At 40.6% G+C, this 21235-nt stretch overlaps 2 protein-coding genes across 2 annotated transcripts in view; one reads left to right on the plus strand and one right to left on the minus strand.

Moving 5' to 3' along the window:
* The window catches only part of LOC139468372 (cadherin-87A-like), a 51270-nt gene extending 36728 nt beyond the window's left edge, over positions 1-14542 (minus strand). The window contains exons 1-10 of the mRNA XM_071250293.1: positions 14415-14542; positions 13414-13478; positions 12855-12881; positions 10570-10674; positions 8309-8445; positions 7084-7173; positions 6097-6186; positions 3281-3385; positions 717-851; positions 60-185 (exon numbers count right to left, since the gene is read on the minus strand). Of these exons, the coding sequence (XP_071106394.1) occupies positions 60-185; positions 717-851; positions 3281-3385; positions 6097-6186; positions 7084-7173; positions 8309-8445; positions 10570-10674; positions 12855-12881; positions 13414-13456 (858 nt within the window). The 5' untranslated portion in view covers positions 13457-13478; positions 14415-14542. The remainder of the gene's footprint in view (positions 1-59; positions 186-716; positions 852-3280; positions 3386-6096; positions 6187-7083; positions 7174-8308; positions 8446-10569; positions 10675-12854; positions 12882-13413; positions 13479-14414) is intronic.
* Positions 14543-17149: 2607 nt separating this feature from the next.
* Positions 17150-21235, plus strand: part of LOC139468371 (cadherin-87A-like) — a 46078-nt gene continuing 41992 nt past the window's right edge. Inside the window, exons 1-4 of the mRNA XM_071250292.1 lie at positions 17150-17234; positions 18743-18831; positions 19276-19353; positions 20209-20345. Coding sequence (XP_071106393.1) covers positions 18789-18831; positions 19276-19353; positions 20209-20345 — 258 coding nt within the window. The 5' untranslated portion in view covers positions 17150-17234; positions 18743-18788. The remainder of the gene's footprint in view (positions 17235-18742; positions 18832-19275; positions 19354-20208; positions 20346-21235) is intronic.

A 21235-nucleotide genomic window follows, 5' to 3' on the forward strand; every position in this document is an offset into this window, starting at 1 on the left:
CAATATTTGATATATGCAATGATGTTCACAATTCCTATACCTAGTGTATATCAACTAACCTGTGGCACATTTTCCTTGACATAGATCGTGAGAGGAACATTGACAAATTCGGGTAGAGTGTCCTGGGTGTCGGCCACGTTGATCAGCACATTCACAGATGTGGTCAAAGCAGGAGTTCCTAAATCCTGGAAGAGAAGAAAGATTACTGTGTATTTTGAAATGAAGAGAGAGAGAGAGAGAGAGAGAGAGAGAGAGAGAGAGAGTGTGTGTGTGTGTGTGTGTGTGTGTGTGTGTGTGTCTGTGTCTGTGTGTGTGTGTGTGTGTCTGTGTCTGTGTGTGTGTCTATGTGTGTGTGTCTATGTGTGTGTGATATGTGAACACTGTGTGTGTGTGTGTGCGTGTGTGTCTGTCTGTCTGTGAGTGTATGAGTGTGTCTGTATGTGTGTGTGTGTGAACACTATGTGTGTGTGTGCATGTGCGAGTGTGTGTCTGTCTGTGAGTGTATAAGTGTGTCTGCATGTATGTGTGTCTGTGTCTGTATGTATGTGTGTGTTTGTGTCTATGAGTGTGTCTGTATGTGTGTGTGTGTCTGTATGTGTAATATGTGAACACTTTTAGCCAGATCAACATGAGGGAGCTGATCAGTTTGCACCAGAATGATGTATAAGCTCATGGCACACAGACACAAGACAACAGATTCCACACTTCCTACTTACCACTGCCTTCAGAGTCATGGTGTAACTTCGTCGTGACTCAAAGTCAAGTTGACGTTGTAGAACTATGGACGACCTATATCTCCCTGCCCCAGTCTGGAGTGTTTGGACAGTAAATGCATCACACGCTGTCCGCGACTAGAAAAAGATTTTCAACCATAATCAGATAATAAACCACACAATTTACATCACTTGTGTCAAATAAACAATGAGATACCGGTACTTTAAAATGTGTTCAGACTCTCATCTGTAAATGCTCATTCATTAACTCCTAAAAATAGCAACTTGATCAGTCACTACTAGGGATGTATTGATCCATGGAACAAATGATGCAATGGAAGTCTACAGCCACACCGGTATACGTTGATGACAAAATATCAAAAGTTAACATCAAATTGACGCTACACCACAGAATATATAGTTGTACCTATGTTGCAATAGTATCAATAGTGTTGTCTCTAGCTCCCTCAACCCCCACGCCATTCCCCTGCCCTCCTCCTCTCTGCTCCTCTCTAGCTCCCTCAACCCCCATGCCATTCCCCAGCCCTCCTCCTCTCTAGCTCCCTCAACCCCAACGCCATTCCCCAGCCCTCCTCCTCTCGAGGTCCCTCAACCCCCATGCCATTCCCCAGCCCTCCTCCTCTCTGCTCCTCTCTAGCTCCCTCAACCCCCACGCCATTCCCCAGCCCTCCTCCTCTCTGCTCCTCTCTAGCTCCCTCAACCCCCATGCCATTCCCCAGCCCTCCTCCTCTCTGCTCCTCTCTAGCTCCCTCAACCCCCACGCCATTCCCCTGCCCTCCTCCTCTCTGCTCCTCTCTAGCTCCCTCAACCCCCATGCCATTCCCCAGCCCTCCTCCTCTCTGCTCCTCTCTAGCTCCCTCAACCCCCACGCCATTCCCCAGCCCTCCTCCTCTCTAGCTCCCTCAACCCCAACGCCATTCCCCTGCCCTCCTCCTCTCTGCTCCTCTCTAGCTCCCTCAACCCCCATGCCATTCCCCAGCCCTCCTCCTCTCTAGCTCCCTCAACCCCAACGCCATTCCCCTGCCCTCTTCCTCTCTGCTCCTCTCTAGCTCCCTCAACCCCCACGCCATTCCCCAGCCCTCCTCCTCTCTAGCTCCCTCAACCCACGACTGCCACACACGTCATTCCCCTGCCCTCCTCCTCTCTAGCTCCCTCAACCCACGACTGCCACACAAGTCATTCCCCAGCCCTCCTCCTCTCTAGCTCCCTCAACCCACGACTGCCACACACGTCATTCCCCTGCCCTCCTCCTCTCTGCTCCTCTCTAGCTCCCTCAACCCACGACTGCCACACACGTCATTCCCCTGCCCTCCTCTCTAGCTCCCTCAACCCACGACTGCCACACACGTCATTTCCCTGCCCTCCTCTCTAGCTCCCTCAACCCACGACTGCCACACACGTCATTCCCCTGCCCTCCTCTCTAGCTCCCTCAACCCACGACTGCCACACAAGTCATTCCCCTGCCCTCCTCTCTAGCTCCCTCAACCCACGATTGCCACACACGTCATTCCCCTGCCCTCCTCTCTAGCTCCCTCAACCCACGACTGCCACACACGTCATTCCCCTGCCCTCCTCTCTAGCTCCCTCAACCCACGACTGCCACACAAGTCATTCCCCTGCCCTCCTCTCTAGCTGTCTCAACCCACGACTGCCACACACGTCATTCCGCTGCCCTCTTCCTCTCTGCTCCTCTCTAGCTCCCTCAACCCACGACTGCCACACACGTCATTCCCCTGCCCTCCTCTCTAGCTGTCCCAACCCACGACTGCCACACACGTCATTCCGCTGCCCTCCTCATCTCTGCTCCTCTCTAGCTCCCTCAGCCCACAACTGCCACACACGTCATTCCCCTGCCCTCCCCTCTAGCTCCCTCAACCCACGACTGCCACACACGTCATTCCCCTGCCCTCTTCCTCTCTGCTCCTCTCTAGCTCCCTCAACCCACGACTGCCACACACGTCATTCCCCTGCCCTCCTCTCTAGCTCCCTCAACCCACGACTGCCACACACGTCATTCCCCTGCCCTCTTCCTCTCTGCTCCTCTCCAGCTCCCTCAACCCACGACTGCCACACACGTCATTCCCCTGCCCTCCTCTCTAGCTGTCCCAACCCACGACTGCCACACACGTCATTCCCCTGCCCTCTTCCTCTCTTCTCCTCTCTAGCTCCCTCAACCCACGACTGCCACACACGTCATTCCCCTGCCCTCTTCCTCTCTGCTCCTCTCTAGCTCCCTCAACCCACGACTGCCACACACGTCATTCCCCTGCCCTCCTCTCTAGCTGTCCCAACCCACGACTGCCACACACGTCATTCCCCTGCCCCCCTCCTCCTCTCTGCTCCTCTCCAGCTCCCTCAACCCACGACTGCCACACACGTCATTCCCCTGCCCCCCTCCTCCTCTCTGCTCCTCTCTAGCTCCCTCAACCCACGACTGCCACACACGTCATTCCCCTGCCCCCCTCCTCCTCTCTGCTCCTCTCTAGCTCCCTCAACCCACGACTGCCACACAAGTCATTCCCCTGCCCTCGTCACAGGTGACTCACCTCAAAATCAGTTCCAGAACATGCGACTCTGACACGGGCATTGTCTGCACTATCTTCATCACGTACTGATACGCCGCTGAATATCGTGGTTCCAACTCCAGCATTCTGGAGACAATGCAATCGATCAATAAGCAAATTATAAAGGAATGGCTTCTATCTCACACCACCACCATCAGACAATTACCAATGGCCTCACATTTACTTCTTTTCACATTTTATCTGGGTAGTGATCAGATTTAATTTTCAAAGAGTGCATAATCGTGAAGTTCACTAACATACTATCAGTACGGACGGTGCTTCTCCTAGCCTGTTATAGGCAGCAATGGTAATACTGCTTAATTGAAATAAAGGATAACCCAAATGATATTGGCATTAGTTCAATCTATGTATCAAAATGTTCTCTTTCACAGATTTCTGCTATAGACTTCGCATAGACTTCCCACCGCATAGACTTCACACCGCATAGACTTCCCACCGCATAGACTTCCCATAGACTTCATATCGCATAGACTTCACGCCGCATAGACTTCACACCAATATAACAGGACTAAGACTCTGGGCCTAGATTTTCAAAACGATCTTAGCTCTAAAATTATCGTAAAGTTATCGTAAGGAAATCGTATTTTCAAAACTATCGTAGCCCTAAGATATCTTAAGTTTGTCGTAAATCTAAGATAGCCCTATACCTGTCGTAAGTTTATTTTATCCTCATCCAAAATGGCGGCATACTTTGCTCTGGACATTTTTCATGATGAAGATGACAATGATTTGATGACAAGACCGAGGATATTCCGAGACAGAACTTGTCCCCTCGATACGCTTGACGACTTCGAGCTATTCTCCCGCTACAGATAGGTGTCGTAGCTCTGAGTGATCTGCGACAGGTTTACGATTGTTTCGAAAATCTATCTTATCTTAGTCTTAAGATATCTTATCTTTGAACGTAAGCAGTTAAGATTTATCTAACCAAGATCATTTCGAAAATCTAGGCCCAGGATGATAATGGTAAAAATACTTTGGCATCTCATGTAAGAAATATTTTATTTAGATATGTTTTGGATTTATATGGCTGTCTCAGGACATTGGTTGCACCTCATCATTTATGGTAATTTTCGAACAGATTTAAAGACTGCTTCTTTCAAGATTATCATCACTCCCTCTACGCTTCATCTGAATTTAATTATTGTTCTCTGTTTTAATCTTGACTTAAATGTAGAAACCTATTTAACTTGTAGTCTTCTCTCTTATCAATGAAAAATATTAACCATGTTTCGGTGTAATAACTTTAGACTTGCTGTTGAATGCGGCCGCCATACAAATCCCCCACATAACGAACACCCCTGCCATGCCAGGGGCTCTGATTATATGAGGATGAATTACATGTGTTGTTGATAAGTGATACCCAATATATATTTAGTTACATAAAAGTAATAAAATATTGGATAAAATTGCTTAAAATGCCAAATACCAGATTACCAAAGAAATGCTATTACATGATGATTCTTTACAATAGCAGAGGTAAAAATAACTGGGCCTCGGGTGTCAAAAAGATACTCCAATCTTGCGGGTATGAGTACATTTGGAGAGAGCAACATGTAACAGTACCAGATCGTTTCATATATAATTTAACACAAAGGCTAAAAGATATGTATTTTCAAAAGTGGTACTCTTCCCTAGATTTACACAATAAATTAAAGCATTACACCTGTTTTAAATCATTCATTCTGACCGAAAAATATCTTTTGGATATAAATGTTAAGAAATTCCGAACAGCACTATCCCGTTTCAGATGTAGTTCTCATGACCTTCTAATAAAAAAAGGTAGACGTTTAGCGATACCATGGGAAAACAGATTGTGTAAATATTGTACTTGCCAAGAGATAGAAGATGAATACCATTTTTTGTTAGTCTGTCCATTGTATGCAAATATCAGAAAAGAATACATACATAAATATTTTTATCTGAATCCTAGAATAGACAAATTTTATATCCTCATGTCATCTCATATTGAAACAGTCACAAAATATCTTTCAATGTATATATATCATGCAATGAACATCAGATCCTCTGCATTATAGATATGATATTTTGTTACGATATATGTAATTCCTATTGCTCCCATTGCTACTGTAAGTATATATGTACAATAGGCCTATGGCCTTTTCAGTACTTGAAATAAAGATTGATTGATAAGTGACAGCTATTCCAAACTGAGAAGAGAATGTTCTGCTAACCATCCACCAACAACTTAAATCTTTGTAAGGCTTATGTCAACCGACAATATCCATACTATTAAATGTTTGATTAAATTCCTTTGTTAAGTACTAAAGATAAGAGGCAAATTACCTTTTCCTGTAACATAAATCATACTTTTCTCCAGCTATTTATTCAGCATGTACATTTAATTATTTTATCCATCTAGCTTGTATTATGGGCCTAGGGCGTAAGTACTGAATAAAGTCTGTCTATCTGTATTTACCTCCTCATAATCCAGGGGGCACGGGTGGCCCAGTTGTCTAAGGCACCGCGGATTCGCTGTGCAGAGTTGCGTCCCTTGGGCACGCCAAAAGCCTATGATTGTGGGTTCGAATCCCGATTCAGTCTGATTATGTTTCTAAGTTTGTCAGCACCATACCCGTGCTCGTGGGTTTCACCGAAGTGGTAAACGTCTGAGGCCTGCATCACTTCGGGCTTTCCTCCCACATTAAGCTGACACGCCGTGATATGACTGGAATACTGTTAAACCCAACTCACTCACTCCTCATTATCCCCTCTCTTATCATGTGAATGATTCTCTGTAAGATTGTGGTACTTACCTCATTCACACCCGTGCTATATGGGCCATTGAGAAACTCAGGGGATTCATCGTTAACATCTGTTAACGTAATGTCAACCTCTACTGATGCCTGCAAATATGGAAAAGATATTAAACGTTTTACAGGGATCAAACCCAACACTACATCCTTCATTACACGGCATTAGGAATACCCTACATGTAAAAGCATAGCGTGTCCTGTTAAACAAAACGTTCACAGTGCAAAGACTTTCAAAAGGGAATGACCAAAATGCGAGGAGAGAAATTATCAGACACACAACGGTCATTATCCACAAGTGTCCTCAAAAACAATGAGTGTGGGGTCCAAAATAAACTGTTCTTTGTTTGTTGTTTAATGCCACACTCAGAAATATTCAAGCTCTACTATGGCGGTCTGTAAATATTCAAGTCTGGACCAGACAATCCAGTGATTGACATCATGAGCATTGATCCATGCAACTGGGATACAATGACGCGCATTAACCAAGTCGGCGAGCCTGACCACCGGATCTTGTTAGTCCCTTCTTACAACAAGCATAGTCACCTTTCACGGCAAGCTGGATATTCATGGGTAAAATAAGCTGGATATTCATGGGTAAAATAAGCTGGATATTCATGGGTAAAATAACCTGGATATTCATGGGTAAAATAACCTGGATATTCATGGGTAAAATAACCTGGATTTTCATGGGTAAAATAACCTGGTTATTCATGGGTAAAATAACCTGGATATTCATGGGTAAAATAACCTGGACATTCATGGGTAAAATAACCAGGATATTCACAGGTAAAACAACCTGGATATTCATGGATAAAATAATGTGGGTATTCACAGGTAAAATAACCTGGATCTTCACAGGTAAAATAACCTGGATCTTCACAGGTAAAACAAACTGTTTACAGGTGGGGTCACATCATGAATATGTGCATACATAAAAAAAAACTACATCCCACAAGGTCCAGTATTCTGACCGATTACATGACTTACTGTTAGGCCTCTATTGTCCCAGCATGTAAACACTGGTTTGAGCAGACGAGCATTGTCTGCTGTTGTATTCTGAAATTCTCTCAAATAGTTCTGGAAGGAAAATACAATAGTTCTTAATAAAACTACAAAATCTTTTCACAAACAAAAGATACCTAGTGCATGGATGTTGAATGCATGGTAGACTTGACCAGTGACATCTTCCCGAGGCAAGGGAGTTAACTGACTGTAAAAGTCCAAGTTTCCACCCTTGCCGAACTCGCCTGGTATTATGGAGTTACATTTTGGCTGAACTAACAAATCTATGCATTGTCCAATCAAAATCGCGCAATGAAATCGAAAACCAGTTCTTAAACTGTCATGCAGATTTTGGTCGATTGCAGGATTTGCAAAGCATGTGCACCGCCAACTCGTTGTCAACAGATATTTTCCAAATCTTTTCATGTTTTTAATCATGGTGCTCATGTAATTAGATGCAATTTGCAATGTAAGACCTGTTTTATCACAATATAGATCTTGATTATCGACTTGACTGACTGTCGTGGAGCTCTCTATACTATCGCTGCCACCAGTCAAAACTCCCCACTTTGTTTGGTGGCCACAACCATGCTTGGAGTTGAACTCCCATCCGAATGACTGTTGTGTTTAAAAACAAGTGATGACTGTTGTGACGCCGAATACACTTACCCCTACTAAATTCATTCATTGTTTGTCAATTTCAATTTCATTAAAACTATCATGTAATTGATATAGTAAGAATGTAAGGGAGAAGTTGGTTGATTTTCCGTTAGTCTGCAATCTCGACCCAATCTGATTATACAGACAACAAAATAAATTCATCTGGAAAACATGGATCGCCGTCAACCTTTTCAAAATGAACTATGATGGCATTCCCAAAGAAATAAACAAAAGTATGAACGTTACTACATTTGGGGTTAGAGGCCAAATTTCAAGATTCTTGTAATGGCCGCGCCCACACTGGTGGCAGCGATGTTACCGAGAGTGTAACGAAGGTGTCACGCGCTGGGAAGGAGCTTGTACCAGAATCCAGTGGTTATGGCTCACGTTATAGATTTGGGTGCCAGTGTGCTATCCCCATACCCTGAGTCACACTGTGATTCCTCCATCATTCCTTGTACGCCGTGACACGACGGAAATACTGTTAGCGACATTAATCCACCCAAAACTCCTTCACTGGCCCCACAATAAATGGGTCAACGTGTCCTACCTCTCTGTCTAATTGTCGGTTAACGGTGACCTCGCCGGTACTCTGATCCACCTCCAGGGTCTGACTCTGTACCCCGTAGCCAGCAATAACGTCTGCGGGGTCATCATCCCTGCATGACAGCACTCCCACACTTGTACCTAAAACAAAATATAGTGTTAATCAAAACTACTTTAATACTGGGGTATTCATGTTTAACCTAACTATTCCTGCTGAATATTTTACCTAGGTCTTAACGAGAAAAATGACATAAACTATTTACCTGACAACTAGCCATTGCCTCATGTAAGTTAACTTGGGATGACAGATGTAATTCCCTACATCTGTGTCATCCCACAATTCTTGTCCGTGAAGACACACTATTGTAAACCTTGTACTGAATCTACTCTGAAAGGGGCTGCATTATCAAGTGTGTGAGGATAAGGTTTTGCAATGTATTTAGATATACATCTTCCCGAGACAAGGGAGTTAACTGACTTAGTCCAGTTTCCACATTTGCCGAAAAATGCTGGAATTTCTGGGCTCGATCGTACGGCCACCGGTGGCTATTATGAGTTATGTCCCTTCTATGTCCCTCCATTTAACCAATCAGATTCACCCTCTCCTATCACTTGCATTTGCTTAAAATATAATGGTGTCGCCCAGTGAAGACGATCTGGTCAATGATCAAGATCTATATTGTCATAAAACGGGTCTTTTGATTGGACTATGCAAAGACTCGTTGGTCCAGCCAAAATATAACTCCATAATTCCAGCCTACTTTGGCAAGGGTGGATACTGGACTTTTATAGTCAGTTACCACACTTGCCTCCAGAAGATGTTTGCAATAACCCATCAACATCAAGTCAAGAAACTAATAGAAATTTACATGTACTTTACATTTCTGTGTTTATTTCTCATCCAATAGTATACAGAAATACATGGTATATAGGAACTGCACATAGTTTTGACGAATGAAATCCACTTTTTATACAAAACATTTTTTATTTTTTATTTGTTGTTTAACTCAGCACTCAGCAATATTCCAGCTATATGATGGCGGTCTGTAAATAATAAACCAGACAATCCAGTGATTGACATCATGACCATCGATCCACGCAATTGAGATACAATGACATGAATCAACCAAGTCAGTGAGCCTGACCACCCGATCCCATTAGTCGCCTCTTACAACAAGCATGGGATGTTGAAAACATATTCTAACCCGGATCTTAACCTGTTAACGGGTCAACATAATATTATTGGCTAGGGCTGTAAGGATACACTTTGATGTGATACAATGCATAATATATAATATCAAAATACAGTGAACAATACATGAAAACTAGCATCTAGCCAACAGTGGTTTGAGGTCTCTTGTAAATTCAAGCAGTAAGTACTATGAATATTCAAATTATTTATACACCTTGAATACATTGTTTGTATCGTTATATAACATAATGATTCAATATGCGTATCATCACACAGAGCAGCACTTTAGGTGAGTCGTAGTCCTGCACCATGACCGTGGAATATATTTATTTTATGAAAAAAAACATAATCTAGAAATGCATACAAAAGCAAGTCTAGCCAGCTCAAGCTAGCTCTATTCCACAAATCAGCATAGGGAATTTTTTATTTATTTTTAGAGTCAAGAAGGATATTGTGTAATATAAGATTTCAGAGACTAAATGTTAGTCTAGGTGAGTCGTTACACCCCTTAACAAAACACACATGTCAACAGATATTAAAATATGAATACACAATGCCATTTAGAAAGTGGTCAAATGTAACTAATGTTATATTGGGGATAACACTTTCTTAGTAAAGTACACGTTCTAGTACTTTTTTGGGTTGAGTCCCGTCCGGGATTCGAACCCACACCTGCCAGGGTGAGGCACCTAATCGCCAGCACACAAAGTCAGCAATCTAACCCACTCAGCCACCGAGGCTTCCACAAAAATGGAAGTCCGACAACTGGTAGTCTAGATCACGTACTTTGAGTACCCCCCTGACAAGAGTAAATTGGCACGGCTCCCATGGCCGAAAGCTATGAATACACAATGCCATTTAGAAAGTGGTCAAATGTAACTAATGTTATATTTGGTATAACACTTTCTTAGTAAAGTACAGGTTCTAGAACTTTTTGGGGTTGAGTCCCGTCCGGGATTCGAACCCACACCTGCCAGGGTTCGGGACTCAACCCAAAAAAGGACTAGAACCTGTACTTTACTAAGAAAGTGTTATCCCAAATATAACATTAGTTAGATATTAAAATAGCTTACCTATCTGTGTATTTTCCAGGATACCCTGTTTAGTGAGACGGTCAAGGAGGTTACCATCTATACCTGAGCCACCTTGGAGTGTGAGGAAGTAGGGAGCATCGTTGGCTGCAACACAAATACAGTTATGCAAACAGACTCACAATACATTCAAGCACACACACACATAAATATATATGCAGCAAGTGAAATAAAATTCTCTTTTGTTTATCATAAAATAACAGCAGGGAGTGTATGCAGCAAGTGAAATAATTGACTGACACGCATACTGCTCTTGATGCACTATAGGTGCAATGAATATTATTGTGCATCCCTTGGGACGAAGTATATTCCTTTTTTGGTCCAATCTCAACATTTGTGCGTTAAGCCCTGTAGAGGGGATAGTCTACACACACAAAACAGGGCCCTGTCCACAATGCGACTGTTGCGCTAAGACAATCGTAACTCCCATACATAGACTTATAACTGTCATAGCACTACAATCATCCCTTTGTGTAACAGGCTCCAGGTTATGTTACTGTGATGAAATAAATAATTCCTGGGGTATTTTCATGAGATTTGAACAGTGGGCATAAGATGTGGGATGACTCCAAGGGCTAGTGAAGACAACACTGTAACAAGCTGACAAGGTGTCAGATGTGAGACGACTCCATGCCTCATCCCAAGGGCTAGTGAAGACAACACTGTAACAAGCTGACAAGGTGTCAGATGTGAGACGACTCCATGCCTGGTCCCAAGGGCTAGTGAAGACAACACTGTAACAAGCTGACAAGGTGTCAGATATGGGACGACTCCATGCCTGGTCCCAAGGACTAGTGATGACAACACTGTAACAAGGTGTCAGATGGGAGACGAATCCATGACTCGTCCCAAGGACTAGAGACGACAACAGTGTAACAAGGTGTCAGATGTGGGACGACTTCATGCCTCGTCCCAAAGACTAGTGACAACAACGCTGTAACAAGCTGAAAAGCTGTCAGATGTGGGACGACTGAATGCCTTGTCCCAAGAACTAATGACAACAACGCTGTAACAAGGTGTCAGAAGTGGGACGACTTCATGCCTCATCCCAAGTACTAGTGACGACAACACTGTAACAAGCTGACGAGGCGTCAGATGTGGAATGACTCCATGCCTAGTCCTGAGGACTACTGACAGTAACATCATGCTTTGCACAAAATTTTGTTACTCATGGGTGAAATCTGATTGGACTGCTATGTTCACAATGTCATGTCATTCGAATGATATTCATCCACGGGATAAATGAGGTTTTGTCACACTGATACTGCACTTCACTTGTTACCATGGTTACAAGAACATCACAACCTTAGATAACCTTACCAGAATGTTTGGGTGTTAGCATTTACCTGCTTGTACACTAGTGGATCAGGAATAGGAATTTAATGGCCATAAAAAGAAGATTTGACCTGCCACAAATGTCTCCTGATTGACACTGACACGTTTTGCTATGCATTATCATGAAAAGCATTTATTGAAAGGAATTATTAGACCTTCTCAGAGCCCGAAATTTTCGGCCCATAAATGTCAGCAAATATTTCTAAATGGAAAATAAAATGTCCCAATTCATGTTAGCATTGTAAAGTGATAGGCTTAATAAGATAAAATAATTGGTTCTCAGGCAATGACTTTTGAAAATATAGTGCGGGCGGACAGTGTTTTTTTGTTGTTGCTTGTTCAAAACTAATATGTAACCAAATAAACAGTTGTGTACCATCAACCTGGGAAAGGGCCTCCCTACATAAATAAACATACAAACTCCTATTGCCGCCATGACCATAACTAGAGATGCGCAGTAAAGCAGTGCTAATGTAAAGGGAAGTAACTGTGAGCTATTTTGGATCACATTGTCAGATGTATGTTTAAATTTTTGAAAAAAGGAAATAAAAATGAAACGTGCGGCTGACTTTATGATGATGCAGGCGGTGCCTGAGAACCAAGACTTTTATTTTTTTTTAGCCTCATAGATGGCTTTGTAAGGTGTCTTGTATGTCGAAGAGGCTTTAACCATGTCAATGCTTAGTTTTACATGATTATATTGAATGCAATGTTAAAATATCTCTGAATTTAAGAAAGTAAAAACTTTTTTTTAAATCCAATTTTTTTACGAAATAATTTTTTTTCCAAATTTGCCAGCCACAGGCACTTAGTGTGACATTGTAGATAAATCCTGACCTTGGTTGAAATATGTTCATGAAGTTTTTTGGGATGACTTTCAGCATGTAAATGTTGTATCATGTTGATAGCTGCGTCATGTTCCCGACACTTACCTTGTTGATAACTGGAGCCAATCAAGCCTAAAAACAAAAACACAAACAGTGAATTTATTAGCTACTGTATTCCTGTCACATGGATATAGTCAGACAGATATAGTCAGCAATTACACTCCACTATCATGGCAACAAGACCGTCTCCGTGGCCTAGAGGTACAACGTCTGCCCGATGAGCGGAAGGTCTGGGGTTCGATCCCCGACCGTGTCATACCAAAAGACGTTAAAGATAGTACTTCTTGTTACCCTGTCTTGCGCTCGGCATTAAGGGGCTAAAACAAGGACTGTTCAGCTCTGAGTCAGTATAATGTGTCTGAGTGGGGTATTCGTGTTAAACTGCGGCATGGTATCTCAGTGAGTGAGCACTATAAATCGGCATTAGTCCAGGCTATATATACAAGCAGCCACACACACATGCATGTACGTCACTATATAAGTGCAATAATCTGCAATGCAACGTTAAACACCATTTCACCTCATTGCAACAATTTTTTAGAGATCATACAGTCATAGCATAAAAATGTTTAAGGATATGAGAACAAGTATTCTGTTCCCTTACCTGCAAATAACGCTGACAGCAGCATCCACGCCGACCCCATCATGTCGAGGGCCAACAGTTAAAGTCTGGAAAGAGGAGAGGGAAAAACAATTTAGCAATGTGGATCAAATACAACTAAAAATTATCACATCAATGCATTTCTATTAAGTTTGTCATCAGGAAGGGTAGGATTAAAGGTTTGGGTTTACTAATAAAAAACATCTCCTTTGGGTCTCAACAGTATTTCATGTATATAGATCATAGCAACACAAAATTAATTTCAGAACCCCAATTACCATTCAGTGCCCATGACAAAAGTGGACTAACAAGCAATTTCATTTCAAAATACATCAACCAGGGTGTTTTCATAACACCATAATATGCACCTTGTCAGTTTACTAATTACCATCATTGTACTTATTGTATTGACTGTTAGAGAAATTAACTCCATGACACTTGTACAGTAGGCATACACCATATACATAGCTATATATTCTGTCAACATTTTAAGCACAGTGACACCAATAATATATATATTACACACTTATAATATTCATTCCCTTGACAAGCTTTTTAGTGTTAAATACACACTACTTTTGAAAATATCACAACAAATAAATATACTTCAATATAATATTTCCTAAATTACCATGTATTGCAACTCATAAAAGAGAAATAAGCAGTCAAAAGTCATATTATGATGGTACTCTTACAATTATGGTCAACATGAGAATAGATCACATAACTAAAAATACTCAGGCAACCATTATTCCCATTTTCATCAATCAAGCATCGATAGACAGATGACATGGGTTATAGTCATATGATCTATCGTGGTACATATAACATATAACTATTATAAACATTAAACAAACTGTGTACAAATGTATCAATACCTAAACCATAAGGTCCTACTCAATATATATAATTACACCTGAAATACTAACAAGATCGATTGAAAATCTTTAAGTCCTTTTTACATGTTATACTATACTAACGTCCACAAAGTCATATATCCCTACCTTTTCACTCGAAAGTTGTTATTTCACGAAATAAGTCTTATCCATAGACAGTATTGCGATATGATTCCACCGCTCCCTTGCACACCCTCAGCCACCCCGACTTTCAGGTAAGCATTCATGCCAGTCTACAAGCGACCGGTTTGGTGAGTACAAAAATAGACACAGTATGTTGACAATCAATTCCTGGCTCCTCCCACTCAGTACGCATTACAGGTGCGAGAAATATAAATTGCGGAGCGGAAAAGGATGTGAAAAATACTAATGTATAAAAGATTGAGTGGTTTTATATTGTCGTAAAATGTTTACCATGTAAATGAATGTTAACGGTAAAATTATTAAAAATCCTTCAGCTGTGTGTATTGTGGGGTTTCGTACAAATTTCCCTACTGTACCAAAATACCAGTAATCAAATAAACAACCTACACAACAAACAACGGGAATCAGGGTCCACGGAGTAATACATTCACAACAACATAAGACTATGCCTGTCGTAAGAGGCGACTAAAGGGATCGGGTGGTCAGGCTCGCTGACTTGGTTGATGCATGTCATTGTATCCCAATTGCGTGGAACGATGCTCATGATGTCAATCCCTGGATTGTCTGGTCCAGACTCGATTATTAACAGACCGCCGCCATATAGCTGGAACATTGCCGAGTGCAGCGTTAATCAACATACAAACAAACACAAGATACAAAAATATTAAATATTCGTTTTGATCATATCAGTATTCGTTTGCTCAGTTAGTTGTGTAATGTAAAAAACATATACATATAAATAATATCGGTTATTAATTGTTTTGTTTTGTTTTGTTTTATGTATATTTTTATTGTTTGTTTGTTTTGGGTTATTGTTTGTTTTGTTTTTGGGGAGGGGTAAAGATTTTTATTTCCCATATCTGTATATATCGTGTAGTTCGCTGTACAGGCAGTACATGTTACATACAATACATAGGTATGTTGATACTTGATTTGAGTTTTCTATTCAATAAAACATGTTTCTGCGGACCAGGGCAATTTGTCACGATACATGGGTGATTTGTAAAACTCAGCTAAACATTAGTAGGTGTAAATAGTGTGTGGGATGATGACTGTTAAGGTAAAGAACTGTTGTGGTTACAACTTGAATAAGCAACGGTTTGAATCTGCTTAAAAAGACATCTTAACTTATACAGAGACCATATAATAGATATATCTATTATGTGGTCTCTGATTCATACTTTGTCTGTAAGTAATTTGGGGGGGCTTTTGTGATCTATATTACTCAAGTATACAGATGTCAAACTTGTAGTGTCAGTGTGTATTTTTATTTATCTATTTAAATTAATTAGGGAGATAGTTTGATGGATGTGCGACTTTTCAGTGTAGACACTTACAACGTTATCAAGCAAATCACGGTGTTAGCATCTACATCGACATGTCGCATTCATTGTAATAAAGAACGTTGTGTTCCTCAATGTAGAAATTGACATCCATAAATTCTCTTCCTTATGTGTATCACTAAATGTCTTTCAAAGACTTAAAGAAGTTGTATATCCAAAGAACCATATCCCTTGTACATCATTCCAATTTCTAAATGCCACTTAAAGAACTTATTTTTAAATGATCAACAACAAAATTGGGGTGATTTTTTTTATAAATTGTATTGTCCGATAAGGGGATACTACTGTGTTGCTGTATTAAAGCTCTTTAAAACAATGCTGCTAAATATTTTGATAATATACTTTCTTGAATATAATCACGACAATGGTGACAGTTTCTATAATACGTCTGGGGGGCACGGGTGGCCCAGTCATCTAAGGCGCCGCGATCCGCTGTGCAGAGTTGCGTCCCTTGGGAACGCCAGAAACCTATGATTGTGGGTTCGAATCCCGGTTCGCCCCGATTATGTTTCTAGGTTTGTCAGCACCATACCCGTGCTCGTGGGTTTCACTTAAGTGGTAAACGTCTAAGACCTGCATCACTTCGGGCTATGCTGTTTAAAGCGGCGTTAAAACCCGACCCATTCACTCTTGACGTTTACTCTTTAATTTGTCCGATTTCAATGAAAAAAACACAGAGTGAAAGTATATCTTTCTTGGTTAGCAGTACAAGTACTTTGTGGTGTAATTAACAACATGAGACAAAAGAAGTACAACCCGGATTACGTGCCACGGTTCATTGATAATGACAGGAGCATTGTCTTGTTACAATGTCACTGGTCTCTATTGCTTGGAGCGCGGCAACAAGGCGTCTAATTAACACCTTCGTTATTAGAGAGCAAGCTGCATTGTCTGTTGCCTGAAGCTAAGTTCATTCTTACTGTAGCAGTAGTAGTAGTAGTAGTAGTAGAAACTGACAGATTCAGACACAGTGGAAATAGCGAGGTACACCCATTCCCAGTATCACACAACAAGCCCCGCCAATCCAGATACCCCATAAGTGCATCCAAACAAGTATGATTTAAACAAACCACGTTTACAAACGTTTAAGATAGTAAACTATAATTTTGAATTAAATATTGAAATACATTTGTTTTAATGTGAAAATGTTTAGTTAAGAAAACCCGCAGAGACTCTTTATATCAAAAGAAATTTGCATTCACATTACGCAATTTTACGTAAAATCATATTCCGTTTCATGTTTCATGAATCCCGTTATTCCATTCATAGAGTAAAAATGGCGGCGAATGCAAATCGGCAGCCGGGGCAGAGTGAGTGGCAGAACCGGTTCTGCCGTCCTGTGTCTATGAATAGCAACCACAATAGTGATACATGCTGCACAACCTGGCTGATAGGTTTTCGCGATCTTACCAGGGCGTGTGGATATAAGCAAGTGGGAGCCGTGAGTACAGCATCGTTTACCAGAATTTGAACAAATCTATTAGTTTTTACAATTATGTTATTGACTGGTTGATTGTTTTAAACGTTCTTTATAATTTAAGGTTTCCATTAGGGACCAAAGACATTAGATCTAGCAACGTAAACCGTAATGATTGAATTGCCCGATAATCAATTTGTTTGAGTATTCTGACAGTTCCAGTTATTAAACAGAATCTAGACGTAAAACGGTTATTTTTCCATATAAAGACTCTAACTTTATGTTTGGCATTGTTTGTGTATAAGCCTAATGCTCCAACGGGAGGCAAATTTTATAATACTTATGTGTTAGTATTTGATGGTTGGCTCAAAATTAAAACATTCTCAAATTGTACACTTTGATTAGCCAATATTAATACATCGATTATACATAGCATCATAGAAATAATTGATTTTTAGGATAGCTAGCAATATTTCTACCTGTCATCATGGTAATAAGCCTAATTGGTAGATGTCCTCATATCTACAGTAATATTATAACATGTGACAGGTCATTGGATTTTGTCATAATTGTTGTTTTAGGGGTGTCATTGATAAGACATTTTAGTGTCATATATCGACTCAAAAGTATCATGATAATTGATATATATACATTGACTAATAATAGGATTAAATATATGTTAGCTATATATTACCTAATATTACCTATGTAGACTTGCAATTTTATACTAGGCTGATGCATTAGATGTTCTGCCTTCTCATTGTCGATCTTAACCGTGGTAATCTTAAGAAATGTAAATGTTTCTGTGGCAATGAATTATTAATTTTGTATTGATATTCATAACTTTACTAGATTCTAGATCTATAACGATACCAATATATACAATGACATACCTATGATGTTGTGACATGGTCAGCTGTACTAGAGAGTGCTTCTAACATGTCCATGTATGACTGGGTAACTCAGGTAGCAAGACTAAATACAGCCATCAAGACTAATCCAATCCCAAGTACTGAAGTGTGAGTGTGAGTGAGTTTGATTTTAAGCTGCTTTTAGCAATATTCCAGCAATGTCATGGCGGGGGACACCAGAAATGGGCTTCACACATTGTACCCATGTCGGGAATCGAACCCAGGTCTTCGGTGTGACGCGCGAACGCTTTAACCACTAGGCTACCACCCCCCCCAAGTACTGGAGATCTAAATAGTAATGTAATCAAACCAACATGTACAACTCAAACTCATAGGACATGACACAATAACTTGATCACATCAAAATACTATGGTATATGTCTTCATTGTTATTGTTTCTATTTTACTATGATAATAAGCTTATTTCACAAAACTGCTTTCATTCTTTGGTTTATTCTGCATGTTCAAAGAGTTGTCAACAGAGCACATGTCAAATAATGGATTTTAGTTTTTGTTTTGACATGTGCATATATGTTCTATGTTTTTCTTTTTTGAAATCATGCATGTGTCTTATGTAACTATAGGTTATACATATGTTTATGTTTTATCCCCTTCTTTCAGCAGAACGCTAGTCCCACAGCTAGCTTCCCAGGTGTGGAGTTGCAACATGGGTGTTAGAAGCATTGCCTGCCTCTTGCTGATAGCAATAGGTAAGTGTTTAAGTATGAGCCCCATCACTGTCAGCATGGCCTATTCATGGTAAGACACAAGGATATAAATAAATGTTCCTTTTGAGATCATTTATACAAGTTTCCCATGTGGCTGTCGTAAGTGGATCCTTTGAACTAACTTGTCACTTTATTATAAGGTGAGGTGAAATGGGGTTTAACATTGTGTCCAAGATTATTGCACTTATATAGCGACATGCATGCATGCATGTACGTGTGTGTGTGTTTGTGTGTGTTTGTGTGTGTGTCTGCTTGTACTTGTCTGGACTGATGCCGATTTATAGTGCTCGCTCACTGAGATACCATGCTGCAGTTTAAAATGAATGCCCCACTCAGACAAGTGTAGAGATACAATGCTTCAAATTACTCATCAGAACAGAGGACAGTATTTCATTTTGTGTAAGATATTATTATTTTTTTTTGCAGTGGTTGTCAACGCTCAAGATGCTCCATATTTCACAAAAAATATGAATTTAGCAAGAATTGATGAAACAACACCTGTTGGTAAGTTTCCCACTCATGAAAATGTTTTGTTGCTGCCACCAACAACACTGGGAATATGGGGGGACATCCGGCCAAAATATACAACGTTGAAATTAAGGACAAATACACGCAATAATAGTCAAATGTTGCGGATAAAGGATGAATGATACAAATAAAGGTCATTGTTTACAAACAAATAATGAATTCAAAATACCAAACGATACCTATGCACAACTTGCAAACAAAAGACATCATATCTAAAGAAAGAACAGTGTGTACTGAAGAACATCGGTGCACAAATAGGACACTAAAATGCTAATGGATAATGTTGACAATAAAGATCGATTGCCCCGATGATGTTTTTGATTGTTAGTTTGTTGTTATGGTCGCACTCAACAATATTCCAGCTATATGTCGACTGTCTGTAAATAATCCAGTCTGGACCAGACAATCCAGTCATTGACGTCGTAAGCGTCTGTCTATGCAAATTGGGATACAAGGACATGCATCAACCAAGTCAGCGAGCCTGACCACCCAATCCTGTTAGGTGCCTATTAGGACAAGCATAGTCTCCTCTTGCAGCAAGCATGGGTTGCTGAAGACCAATTCTATCCCTGGATCTTCACGGGTCTCTACTTTAGTTAAGTTGATGTTACTTCAACAATAATCGGGGCGGTCGGGTAGCCTAGTGGTTAAAGCGTTCGCTCGTCACGCCGAAGACCTTGGTTCGATTCCCGACATGGGTACAATGTGTGAAGCCCATTTCTGGTGTCGCCTGCCGTGATATTGCTGGAATATTGCTAAAAGCGGCGTAAAACCATACTCACTCACTCACTCACTCAACAATAAACATGTTGATAAACTTATCTACTTCAGGTTCAATTGTATACACCCTGGAAGCTGTGGACCCGAATGGTGGGCCTGTCACGTATGGTATACAAGCTGACAAGTTTGAAGTGGATGCAACCACTGGAAAAGTGAAACTTATTCTACCACTAAACTATGAGAGTGAGGTATGTATAAGGATGCTGGGGATTTAAACATTGCCAAGTGCACTATTAGTGTTTGAGGTTAATAGGTTCCTGAAGGTTTTGCTCCTTTTAGTATTTGCACTCTTTGGCGCCGTTCCTCAAAGCGATCTTAGCGCTAGGATGATCGTAAGCCTATGTTAAAGAATGAGACTTACGATCACCTTAGCACTAAGATCGCTTTGGGGAACAGGGCCCTGGACTTAATGCTTCATTTCATATACAGGAATATTTTCATTGTTATGCAATGGAGATTGAAATGGGTTATTGCAAGTAGAAATATTGCCATCTGGAAATACTATGTCAGTATATCTCTGCTATGAGTTCACTGTTATATCATGTTAAATGATAAGCATGTTATTTTCTCTACTTTATCAGTGTTCCTGCTGGCTTTTGAAACTGCTAGTCTTGGTGGACAGGCAACTCTATAAATTACTAGTTCTCCCCTATACTTTTCAGTCCCAACTTTCTTGAAAAAAAAAAAACGTATGAAAATTACCTGGTTTTTATTCTTTCAACATCATGTTCAATGGAATGATGTCATCTCTGAAGTAACTTAGTCAGATCTGCACCTTATTGACCCAAAGTTCAGTCACATTTTTCTTTTTTTGTTTGGAATATTTCGAGACTACGTCACTACAAATATGTATTTAACCTTGAAGCAAAGCGAAATGTTATTTCCTTGCACTAAAAATAGACGAGGGGAATTATATGAATATTGCCAATGTTTTGCTCAACAACAAAGATTTATAAGCTACTTGACAGTTACATGAATCACCGGTCCAAGCCTAATTTTACCGGTAAAATACTGGTAATTACTGGTAAACGGGAACACTGGTTTATACTCTGATATTGTTTAAAGTCAAATTAACCTG

The sequence above is a fragment of the Haliotis cracherodii genome, unplaced genomic scaffold (genome assembly GCF_022045235.1).
Source record: "Haliotis cracherodii isolate W230 unplaced genomic scaffold, xgHalCrac1.p SCAF_2, whole genome shotgun sequence".
Classification (NCBI taxonomy): Eukaryota; Metazoa; Mollusca; class Gastropoda; order Lepetellida; family Haliotidae; genus Haliotis; species Haliotis cracherodii.